We start from the raw sequence: 12,947 nt of genomic DNA on the forward strand, positions 1-12,947 counted from the left end.
GTCAATATTTTTGAGTGGCCACCATTATTTTTGCAGCACTGCCTGTACTCTCCTGGACATGGAGTTCACCAGAGCTTCAGTGGTTGTCACTGGAGTCTCATGGCATCACGAAGCTGATGGAAGTTAGACACCTTGTGTTCCTCCACCTTCCCTTTGAGGATGCCCCACTGATGTTTATTAAGGGTTTAGGTCTAGAGACACGCTTTTCTAGTCCAGCACCTTTACCCTCGGTTTCTTTGGTAAGGCAGCTGTTGTCCTGGAGGTGTGTTTGGTGTGATTATCATGTTGGAATACTTCAAGCGTTCTAACCAAGTTGTAATCTTTCTTGCACCCAGTCCTTGTTCTCAAAAACATTTTTCCAACTGGCACTGTTTTAATGCATCATCATGAGCTTTGGACTTGACCATTCCAAACACACTTTTGTCATCTAATCTTCTGCATCTCTCGGCAATACAACTACTTGGTTAGAATTAAAGCAAACCCACACTGTAAGGGGTTAATCCATAGTAATAAACTATGGATAATAACTCATCTCTCGCCTACTGACCACAGCAAAGTTAGACACTTAAGGTGGATGAAATTATGAAAGCGCCAAATGCATTTACATGCAGTTCCTCATATGACCAGGAGGTGTCGTAAATGTCTTAAGATCAAACATAGGATATTGTTCTCTACACGACAAAACACTTGACAAGATCATCCTGTATTCTTCCATCTTCCCTACCGACTTTGCTGGCACCCAGCAGTCAGTGGAGGATATATATGTCCAAAATCTATATTGTTGGACTGTGGGTGGAAGCTGGAATTCCTTGAGAGAACCCACACATGCATGGGGAAATCATGTAAACTCCACGGAGAAAGCCCCCAGGCTGTGTGTGGACACAAATCAACCATATACGCATGTGATACAAACACATTCTGTCGTTTGGAACTATAATACTTTGTGGTTCGCATTCATTGGTGAAGTACTAAGAATAAAAATGGACCTGGCCATGGGATTGGATTTTGATAGATTACAGCGGATAGCAGACGTGGCAATACGGGGATGCAGGCCTGAAATCAGGAGGCTGTGAGACACAGGATGTCACATGCTGTAGCAGAATGCTACTTCAGTGACATCCTGTGTCAGTGTGCTTGACCCCCGCCCTTACTGGACTGCTCCAACCCATAGCAGTTGAGAAACCTACGAGGCATCTCTAGTTTTTTGGTAAGATTAGCTTTTTCTCATAACTGTCCAATTCTCATAACTGTCACGGCATATCCTATGTCATTTTATAGATGTGCTAGCTCTATTCACCTAAATTAATTTATTCACCCATCTTGAAGTAGCTAAAGTAGGTTGTTTTGGGTGAATGTCTCGAGAGGCATCAACAAGTCCTGCTAAATCAGAAGTTTGAGTGTAGGGGGGGCAGGTAGGTGGGTGAGTGAAATCTAAAAGAGCAACATGTCTCTTTCCACTGGATGGAAGTAATTGTCCCCACACATGCTTCTCTTTTTTACGATCTGTGTATTCATAACCCCATTTATGAGACTACTCACGTTTCCTCTCACACTCCTTACATATCAACCAACCAACCAACCAACCAATCAATCGATCAATCAGTTTAGCTGCATAGCACATTTCAGCAACAAGGCAGTTCAAAGGGATTTACATAAAAACACAAAAATACAAAGTTATACAAGACACCACGCAGTCAATAATTGAGAAAACCAGTAAGCATTACATTTTGCCAAGTGCCACCATTACACATCGAAATGTTTCATGCATTATGGTTCAAAAGCAACTCCAAACAGGTGGGTGTTTTAGTCTGGATTTAAAGCAACAACGTGTTTCAGCTGTTTTGCATATATTTTTGACGTTTGTTCAAGATTTATGGTGCATCGAAGTTGAATGCTGCTTCTCCGTGTTTGGTTCTGGTTTTGGGAATACAGAGCGGGCCAGAACCAAAAGACCCGAGTGGGCTGGAAGGTCACACTTACTTACTCACTACTCACTGTTTCTGTCTTGTTTCGAACCAGAGAGCTTTTGCGTGCGAAGCAAACGTGATGACAACTACATTATAAGCCGATCTTCTACAAGCTGTTCTTGGTGACACCATTTGTCATAGGCTAATTGTGACGAGGAGTTGCAGACAATGCCAAACATTTATGCGACAGAGTCTCTCAGAGATCAAAGTAGCTTGGCGGACAAACTCTATTTTCAACCTATTTCAAATATAATGCCTTAAATTAAGCCTGAGAACAACTGCTGCATGGGTGCTGCTTTTGTGCAAAATATTAGGTGCAATGCCTGAACGTCCTAAAGAGGAGGTTGATTGCATGGGGGGCCCTTCAACCTCAAAGACTTGAAGCTGATCAACAAAGATAAACTGTGAGAGCACCTTGTGGAAACCAGCTAAAAACCGGTGAGCGATTAAAAGGAGGGCTTGAGTTCTGTCGTGCAAAACCATGGATTTTTCCTGGTGAGGCACAGACCATCTTGTTTCCAGAATTGGCAGATTGTAAGGTGGGGTTGTGATAATCAGCAGTGATGTCAGCCTGAAGAAGACAGCAAAAACACCCTGCTGTTGGAACTAAAGAACAATTCTTAATGCAAGAAGGATTCATTTAAAGAGAAGATGTAGATTTCTTTGAGTCAATCTTTGAAGAGCCGGTATTTGCTGAACTAAATATAGTTCCTGTGAAAAACCCATATCAATGTTGGTCTATTATATTTAAAACCTCCTTTTTGCAGAGTGGCTGGAATATGCAAAAATAAAAATGTATATATACAGTATATATATATATATATATATATATATATATATATATATATATATATATATATATATATACTGTATATACACCAGTGGCGTGCGGTCAGGGGAGGCCTGCCCAAACGTCACTGTCATCATGGAAGAATAATATAACGATAAGATCATTTTTATTGCTATTTTCATCCTGTGCTTTGTACTGTGAAGTATTTATTTTTTATTTAGCTTGACCAATTTTTATTATTTTTTTCTTCAAAATTGCTGAATTTGTATATATATATATATATATATATATATATATATATATATATATATATAGTATATTATGTATAATATTATATATTATATACAGTACATACATATTTGGTGAGGAAACTGATGCACAATTTTGGAGCAGACCCTTCTTTATTTGTCTGCACCGTTGTAATCCACAGTTAATTAAGACCGACTCCACTCTCTTCCAGCGATTTTTAATTAAACCTTTGAGCTTTAGTGGTTCCTGGATTCCTGATCGTTCTCAGCAGTTTTCTTTCATGTGGAAAAGGTAGCCTAGGTCAGACGAGTAAAACCTGGACACTGTCGGGGGCTCCAACCTGACGATGATCCCCAAACATCCAATCCATATTGGATGTTTGCTACACTCTTGCTGTTAAAAACACCCCCATTTTAAGTTACCTCTGCCAGTTTTGAAAAGAAGAGCGGTCAAATATTGAGAAATCATTATAACTAGAGCCTTGTTGTTTTCTGATGAAAGGAAGTTGTTTCTTTGGAACTTAGTAATGGTTTCCAAAACAGACATCTGTGGGGGTGTATTGCTTGATTTTGAGCCGCTATAAAATCCAGTGCTTGTTCTTAAGATTAAGTCGTTTGTATAATGTTGATTTCACCCTGAAAATAGAATGATTCAAATGCAGGATGGAAAATAGAAATCTAATAGATTTCTATTAGTTTTCTAATAGAAATCTAATCTAACAGCTATCGGAGCTGTTTTTGATGGCAATTCGTGACAGATCGTGATGCCACACTGAACCACAATTTCAGAAGACTTCCATGTCATCTGATGGACTCAAGTTTTCCTAAACCACCAGAAGGTTTTGCTTCCATTATTTCTCGCGGGACAAGTTTGCCTTTGTGCAACAAAAAAAGGTTGGCGGCACGTTTTTGTCAATAACCATTCTAGGTTGTCTCTTAGTCGTCTCACAAAGAGGCAGGTAGCTGAGTAAATATGCACATTCTGTAATGCACATGCCGCCTATTTTTAAATCAGTCAGAACAGAGAGCCTGAGATATCCTGCACGAAAACAGGAAGGAATTACTAACAAATGAGCCCTCCAAGGACAGAAACAGCACTTCCTGATTCCCAATTCCCTATTCTTGCACCCATTAGATTTCAAAGCAGCAACCACGCAGGAGCTCGACCAACTTGATTAAGTTGGTCGAGCTCCTGCCGATTTTCAACAACAAGACCGGAACAGTTTGTGGAACTTTGTGGTTGCCGAAAGTAGCCATTTTGTAGATTTATTAGAGGTCCTGTAGAACATTAGTGACACCCCACTCTGTCAGTTTTCCTGGTCCAGAACCATTGCAATCCTTCAACAGGCAGCTTTAGTAAACCTGCCTTTATGCAGATGTGCCTCAGCTTCTGCGAGAGGCCGAAAAACAGGCAGGAAGGGTGTGTGTGTGTTGAGTGGTTTCCTTTCTAGTAGCTTGACTGATCAGAAAGAGCGGAGGGTGTGAAGGGTGTGTTCTCGTTGGGGTTTTGTGGTGGCACTTAGGCTGCTGGTACTAGTCGTCTCTCTTGTCACAGCACAACTCGTGTGATGTTCCAAAGAGCAAAAAGGAAGACAGAAAGAAAGAAAACCAAAAAGAACATGAACCGTGCACACGGTCCTGCTAGCTGTTGAGCCTGCGCTCGCCTTCCTGTGGCTCGGGTCTTGAGAACCTCAGTGTGTTTGCAACACGTCCATGTGACTCGGTTTCCGTTGCCTGCCTGCTTCCGTGAAGAGTAACAAAAAAAAAAAGAAGAAAAAGAAAAGGGGGGGGGGGGCACTAGGGCTTCAGTAAGAGAAGAGCGCTGCAGCTGAAAGTCACACACATGAGAGCTCTTTCTACAACAGCAAGTCACTCAGCGATATGGTCAGGGGATCAACCGTCAGTGGCTTGGGAAATCCGCATCTAACCACCAGTGTAAGTAAATGCACTATGCTCCATTTAACCACTGCAGTATGCTGAGAGACACAGCTAAATAAACAGAATTAAGGATGCTGAATGTTTGACCTTTACAATCTTTAAGCAAGATATGGGAATGGTACGCTCTGAAAACAGATGTTGCTTGCATTTCTTATATCAGCTGGTTGAAGCCTTTTAAGCATTAACTCTGGGATGGATTTTAGTTCACAATAATATAAGGAATTTACATGCAGGGTGGCATTACTTCAAATTGTATTGTACAGCATTTTTGTCCAACCGGTGATTTTTATCTCGAGCGGACTGTGTGTGTTATCTTTTAAGCAAGTTTGTTCTCAGAACAGCAGTCATGTGCGACAAAACTGCACAGCAAGCAAGCGGCGCGCAGCGGCGCAGTCGCCGCGAATCCCGAAGATTGCCGATAAACTCGGCAACAAAAGTACCGCAAAAAAATAAAAAATAAAAAAGTTGACATCGAAAGATTTTGTCGTCTACATGGCATTTCCATGTAAAAAAAAAAAAAAGAAAGAAAAAAGCCAGTATTAAAAGTGCATCGATTAACAATGCGTGCCGGCAAAAAGGGGAACACAAAACCTCCCTATTTCAAACGCATGACAGCGGTTTGAGAAGAAATTTGGGAATTTTTTTTTTTTTTTTTAACAAAGCTGCCGTTCTCATGAAAAAAATATGCCACTTTCTGCTCCCTGATGTAGGATCTAAATGCAAAAATTCTAAATCTGTGCAATATGTTAGACTGTCATCAGCATATAGATTAATGGAAGCAAGTTACATGCAGTGTACATCTCGATTTTTAGGATTTCTAACCACTAGAAAAAAAGATTTGTGGACCAGACATTTTAGTCATACACCTATAGTGACAACAATTTAGCGTAGTGTGACAGTTAAGTTTTGTGAAATTACTAAAATTGGAAAACACAAGGTTACGTAATTTATATTATAGAAAATGCATTACTTCACTTGGAGTATGACCATTTTTTTTAAATTTTGAGTCAGAAACTGAACTCTAGTTTTGGCAATTGCGAAAGAAAAAGCCTTAATTTTAAATCAGCTTAACGTCAAGCAGCTATTTCATTATTTTTGCTTTCATTTCTTTTTCTCTTTGAGTAAGTGCACAGTTAAAGAAGTTACCATAGAGTAATTTCAGCTATCGTTCATGTATCACAGGCACATGAGGTTTTTTTTTATGATAAACAGAAATGAAACTAATGAGAAGTGACAACTTTTTGTCGTTTTGTCTTCTTTCTTTTTTTTTTTAACAGTGAGAATGATAAAATGCCAGACCAAGGTCTTATTCCCGTCCTACTTTGCTTGTTGGCCATGTGGAGAATCCTGACACCCGTCTCCAGCCATCCACAACACAGTCACTGCAAGCTGGTAAGATGCATCACTTTCAGTAGCAATAGAAAAAATGTGAAATATACAAAGACAAAAACAAAGAACACGGGAAGACGCTTAGAACAGGCTGCTTCAAAATTTTTTACTATTTTACTTCCGCCGGGTTATTTATGAACTTGCTTAAAAAAACAACAACAACAAATTAAAGTTCTTCCTAGCTACTGAGAAGATGTACAATGTATAAAGTAATTCGTACATGCTCATAAAAATAATAATAAAAATAAAACTAATTAAGAAAAGAGCAAAAAGTGATTGTTAGAAAAGATAATAAAATACTACTGGTCTAATACAAGCAGTTATTTAGACCAGAAATAGGACGCCATAAAATACTGCTGAGGAAATCTGTAAAGTGTATCATTATTCAATTACCCGGAGTTTTCTTTATATACACTGTTGTTTTTATTAATTATAATAAAACACTACTGCTTATTGCTTCACTACTATCTGATCTTATTTTGTCTGCTTTCCCAATACAACCAGACTAAGTAAACATTGTAAAATATTTGCATCGCAAAACTGATTAGAGTAAAATATACTAAAATTTGTTTTTTCTTGAGTTCTTGTCTGTGTTAATTTATTTGTTACTACTTTTCACTGCACGCTCGACGCACAGGCCAGAAAGCTGTCAATTACTGCACTGTTTCATGTTATATGATGCTATAATATAATATAGAAAATAGCTCTGGGGTAGCTATTTTATATACCTACCCCAGAGAAGGCCGGTACATAGTTTGCAGGACGTTTTTGGTTGAGTGGTAAGAGGAATGTTGAGAATTTGTTTTCTTACTGTATTAGCCTCAGCCATTTGAAACAGATCTCATGCACATGAAAAACCCGTTCTGCTCAGATGATGCGCTGAAAGCAAACTGCAGATCTCCTGAAAAGAGATCTGCAGTTTGAAAAGAGAAAACAAAAGGTTGGTTTACTTGTTGTAAAAGTGGGCTTTAGTTATCATCTTAGTAGGACGAGGTCAAATCAGCAATCTAAAGCTAGCAGAAACTGCAATATCTCCTTTGAAATTGGTTGATCACTTTTAATTGCCTAAGATGTGAAGTCAGCTTTGTTTAAGGACGTAACACCAGTAGCATTGTTAAACTGTTTTTTTGGGGCGGGGGGTTAAGCAAGAACCTGTTTGACAAACAAACTACAATTATCGTTTACTAAAACTTTTCATGAATTTCTCAGGACGAAAAACTTACTTGACAGGTTTCCTGGAAATGTTCCTCCTAAAACATTTCTAAAACAGGTGACCTAATGAAGATGAAGTTTATCTCTCTCTCTCTGTGTCTCTTTACAAAAGAATACTAATGCTTTGATTTTATTACTGCTAAAATTAGCGTGCTTATATAGTAGAAGTAATGCCAACATAGCGGGCTACCATGTGGATGATTATATCAATGTGATGTGCTGTTGAAAGTAATTTAAAAACTAAAAGAGCTCTGACATGATGATCTTTAACCCCGCACTTAGCCCGATGCTACAGCCCACAACGCTGGTCTTTAGTTACGTGGAAATATTTATTTTTCTAAATGTTGGTCGTCACTTCAAATAAAACCAGATTTTTATGACTTTTCAGAACAATTAATGAATTCTTCTTCGCGACTAAGAACACAATGCAAAAACTGAAACCTGCGTGCTTTCATTTTTCTACAGGTACAAAAAGCAGCGATGTGCAACAATGGCCAACTCTCATCTGTACCTGGAAGACTGCCTGGGAACTTAGAAGAGCTCCAGCTAAACTACAATCAAATTAAAACACTACATAGCATCTCTTTCCTTCGCTACCCATCACTAATCACCATAACTTTAGCTTGCAACGGTCTGGAGACAGTACAATCAAATGTTTTTCAAGATTCACAATTGTTAGAGAACCTGAACCTTGCAAATAACAACATAAACATTGGCTTTGAGGAAACCAGCCTTGCATTAAGAACGCTACCTGGTCTGAGATTTCTAGATCTTTCTGAGAATAAGCTTACCGATGAAATGGCTTCCACTCTACTTCAAAACTTATCATCCCTGGAGTACCTCAATCTTTCTGGAAACCTCTTGCAGAGATTGGATGAGACCTCGTTCAGGGATCTTCATAACCTCAAAGACCTTGATCTTCAAAGAAACATAATGTTTGAAATTGACGGCGCCTTCGGGAGCAACCCAAAGCTTCAGAGGCTCAACTTGGCCTTTAACTATCTGCCTTGTCTGACGGACTTCCACATGACTCAATTGGTCGTCCTCAATGCGAGCTACAACTTTATCGAGTGGTTTATCTCAAGGCAGGAACTCAACGACACTTTCCAGCTGCAGACGCTTGATCTGTCAAATAACAGGCTCTTCTTTTTTCCTTTCTTGCCAACACGCAGTAAATTACAGAACCTTTATCTCTCGCACAACATTCTCAGGTTCTATGAACATGTTGCAGACAATAGCACACTCCAGAACTCAACCACGAGTGTTGAGTTCTATAACCTAAAAAGGCACATAAAAAACGTGACTGCTCAGTTATGGGACGAAAACCTTCACGGTGATATTTCTTCTCTGGACACTTTAGATTTGAGAGGAAACCAAGTGGATTATTTCCCCGATGGATTTATAGGGAAAATGCCCACCCTGTCAAGACTCCGGATCGGCACGAACTGCCTAGAAACACTCCATTTCTCAACAGAACAGTTCTCTAGCAACTTGTACGAACTGGATATTAGCAACAACAAACTGAACCAGGTTTCAGCGAATGACGGGTCGCTTAGCATGCTAGGCAATCTGACTTACGTGAACCTGAGTCGGAACGATCTGAAGGAGCTACCTTTTGGATTATTTTATTCATTGCCAAGAATCCACTCTGTAGACTTGAGCTATAACAACATTGGCATTTGCCTACCCGATGAAACAAATATAAACAGCAGCAGCATTACAGAATGCTTGCAGTGGAACAACATTGACTCCCTTAGGCAGCTTCACCTTAAAGGTTGCTACCTTGAAACTGTCCCAGACTCTGCATTCGCAGGGTTGTCGCTAACCCACCTAGAACTGTCTGACAATCCTGGGATTGATGTCCAAGATTCATTACAATGTTTAAGCAGGACGTTGCAACATCTGGGCTTAGGAAACACTCAAACACGAGACATTGACTTGTCCCATTTTCAAAGTCTGAAGTCACTTAATCTATCAAGGAACTCTCTTTACCGTCTTCCCAAATCACTTTATGATATTGACCTGAAAGTCCTGGATGTAAGGGGCAATAGACTGTCCACCATCCCCTCTGGTGAAGCTCATACACTAGCCTCAAAACTGCAGACTATTTTCCTCAGTGGAAATGCATTCAACTGCTGCCAAACAGAGTGGTTTAGGATATTTGAAGGTGCAAAGACAATTAATATGGTTGCAATGTCAGAAATTGAATGCCGCGATATCCTACAAACGACACACAGAGTGCAGGACTCAGAAAGATTTTATTGTTCAGAAGCAGGGGAGTCAATCCTGTGGTACATTCTGCTTTTTGTGCCCGTTTGTCTTTTTTTGACTGGGATCTCTATTGTTACGTTGCTTACCTACAAGCCCAAACTCCTACAAACATCGATCAAAAAGAAGTATTTGAAGCCCACGTCCTACTGATACTTTATAAACACCAAATGTGAATGCATTTTGTACATTGTCTAGATGTTGAAAATAAAATAAAATAAACACTTTAAAAGCTATCGACAGTAATAACCTCATCAACATCTCTTTATACACGCATCCCGTGTATAAAGAGATGCATTTAACTGTGTCCTATTGCCTTGTGTTGCTCTTTGAACTGTGGTTAAAAACCAGCCCGAATCCTAATACCGTCATGTAAAACTGTGGCTGCGTTTTTGTGGGTCTCGGTTTGTCAGTGTGTGGGTGTATGTGTGTGTGTGTGTGAAGATATGCAGAAGTAGAGTGATGCAAGCTGTAGCTATAAGCAGCAGAGGAAACATGAAATTTCCTGTTTTGCTAAGATGTGCAGCAACTGCCCAGTTCTGTATCTCAAAGAGGAGGGGTTTGGGCCTTTCTTCCCATCAGCGAGACGAAGACGCTTCATCGACATACGATTCCAGCGCACCGATGCATGCAAGGAGTCACTCTGATCCCTCTGCTCAGTCTTTTTTAATAAAACGTGCAGCACGATCTGTGTCGACGCAATATTTTATTCACAAATCAATAAAAATACGAACATCTACGGCTGTGAAACAACAGCTCGACATTATGTTGCCCAGAAGGAAGCAGCGGAGGATTCACACTCCTTTGCGTGCGATTTGTGTCGTTGTGTAGTAGCGGGGAGGCTGGTAGATAAGTGTGCAGCTGTATAAAGTCCCGGAGTCAAACCAGAAGGTAACCAAAATACCACTGTGGTGATGCTCAGGGTCATGGTGGTTGGAACATAAAAAGAGAAATCAGAGTGAAGCATTCTCCGAGTCTCAAAAACACTTCATTAGTTTTGACACTGCTTCTGCCTTGCGCATTATGAGTCAGTAAAAATCAAAACGTGATTTCCGCTTTTGTCTTGCCTCAAAACGTGTTGAAAAGGAGAAAACAATATAGCACGAGTGCAAACTGGGTCAAAAAGCAGGTGACGGAATATTGTCAACAGAGGGCACAAGCTGATAAGAGTGAGAAATAAACTCATGGCTTGAGGTCTTTGGTTTAGGTGTTGGTTATTTATGGAAACGGTGTGGCCGTGCACAGATGATCATCATATTGATGTCTTAAGAAGAGTGTAAGGTTACTGTGAAACTGAAATACTGCAAACACATAGAGGTTTTGGAGCTGAGGAAAGCGAAGATGCTAGGTGGCAAGTAGTCAATGTGCAGAGGTAAAGAACTGATTCTGGTTGTCCAAAATGGCAAAACGACGACAAGACGGGCAATCAACGCCATTTAAGGAAGGTCCTTCGCTGCTGCTTTAGATTGTGGAAAATTAGTCATTCCATTTGATTACTCAACTACGGAAAACAACTTTACTAAAAACGTTAAAAGAGCAATAAACACTGCACTAAACACGAGCTACTGATTTCATAATCTATATTGAGAATACAACACGTACAGGAAGTTACGCACACAGGACATTAGGCTGGAAATACATATCTATGTTGAGTTTTTTTTTTCTCTGTTAAATAGCCCATCTGTGGTTATGTGGAACAAACTGAGATGGGTTACCAAATATACACCACAAAGCATATGCATGGCTGACTGTAAATGGTATTTGCGTGTGTACTTCTTTGCATGCGTGCCTCAACAGTTTCACACAGACGAATGCAAATAAGTTTAGAGAAGTGAAATTGGGCATGAAATGGGTGAGCTATATGTTTTCTGGCAGCAATTTTGCACGTATGAGCTGCAAAAACCTTCGAATGTACCAAGTGGACATGTTATGTCAGAAGAAGTCGAATTGGCACAAATACCAGCCATTGGGATCAGAACAGCTTTGGATGGTCAATCTGCGGATGAAGAACATCCGAGGATGTCCGGGCGTTTTTTGGAAACAGGATGTTACAGGAAGACCCTTTCTGAGTGGAGTAGTGGGGTGCAACCAAAATAGCATTGTGGAGAAGGGACAGTGCTGTTGCACATACCATACCCAGCCTAAGCCTTCTGACTTAGGCTTCTTTTTAACAGACAGCTTTGTTTGACTTGTGCTAAGGATGAGATTTGTGGGTCTAGTCACAACCAGCCAACCAATATGGGTTGCTGCGGTAGCAATGAACATCTCGGCTCTGCACTGCAGCTGTCTCTGAGCTGTGTCCGAAATGAAACCAACCTCCACAACGAATACCTCATCTCACTGTGCCTGTCCCACATTGTCTTCTGTTGGTGTCACTACTCGACGTGACTTCTTGCTAATATCAAAAATTCCCTCTGCTCTGTCACTTGTATATCTACGCTCGCAGTCACACATACGCACAAATGCCGGCTATGAAAGCCATATTTACTTACAAATATCTGCCTGGATGTGAACTCTCACTGGGGCAAAACGGTTTCTTTGCTGGTTTAGATTGTGATGTCTGATTTGATTGACCGTGATACTTAAAATTAGCTTAAATAAATTCTCAGATTTAATCATTATAAAAGTCAGGTTAGCTATGTTGTACTTGCGAGTGGAAAGTAGCATGGAGCTCACACATTACCAGCTACTATTAGCTGCCGCTAAAAATAAAGCATGACGCCGCCTTTTCCACATAATGAGCTAGTACCAACATTAGATGAGAGACAAACTAACAGAAGTGCTAACGCTGAGCATCAGAGGAGCAGGAAATGTTAGTAATGCAACCAATTACTCTCCATTTTTGGGTAGGATGGTAGACTAAATGGTTACTGAGGTCAAATCATCTAGCAACTATGTAACACTACTTAAAAAAGAAAATAAGTTGTACACAAGCATGTAGTGACATTTTTTCTCTTGGTGTCCTTGTACTTTCAGCTTCAAGTACTTTCAGCTTCCTGCACAAAACATCTTAAATAAGCAGATGCTTATCACTGTGCTTCTGTTTATCACTCTGTTTAAACTGTTAACTTTCCTGCAGAATGTGTTTATTCAGCGGTTTGAAATTGTCACCATTGGGCACAGGTGTCAATCTCC

General features: G+C 40.1%; 1 protein-coding gene across 1 annotated transcript; it reads left to right on the forward strand.

Annotated features, from left to right (window-relative positions):
- The first annotated feature begins 4,814 nt into the window (after nt 1-4,814).
- Nucleotides 4,815-10,048, forward strand: nrros (negative regulator of reactive oxygen species). The gene is made up of 3 exons (XM_005803664.2): nt 4,815-4,940; nt 6,221-6,335; nt 8,010-10,048. Exons 2-3 carry the CDS (start codon nt 6,234-6,236, stop codon nt 9,963-9,965), a joined length of 2,058 nt encoding a protein of 685 aa, XP_005803721.1. The 5' UTR covers nt 4,815-4,940; nt 6,221-6,233; the 3' UTR covers nt 9,966-10,048.
- The last annotated feature ends 2,899 nt before the right edge of the window (nt 10,049-12,947 follow it).

This window comes from Xiphophorus maculatus, chromosome 21, assembly GCF_002775205.1.
Source record: "Xiphophorus maculatus strain JP 163 A chromosome 21, X_maculatus-5.0-male, whole genome shotgun sequence".
Classification (NCBI taxonomy): Eukaryota; Metazoa; Chordata; class Actinopteri; order Cyprinodontiformes; family Poeciliidae; genus Xiphophorus; species Xiphophorus maculatus.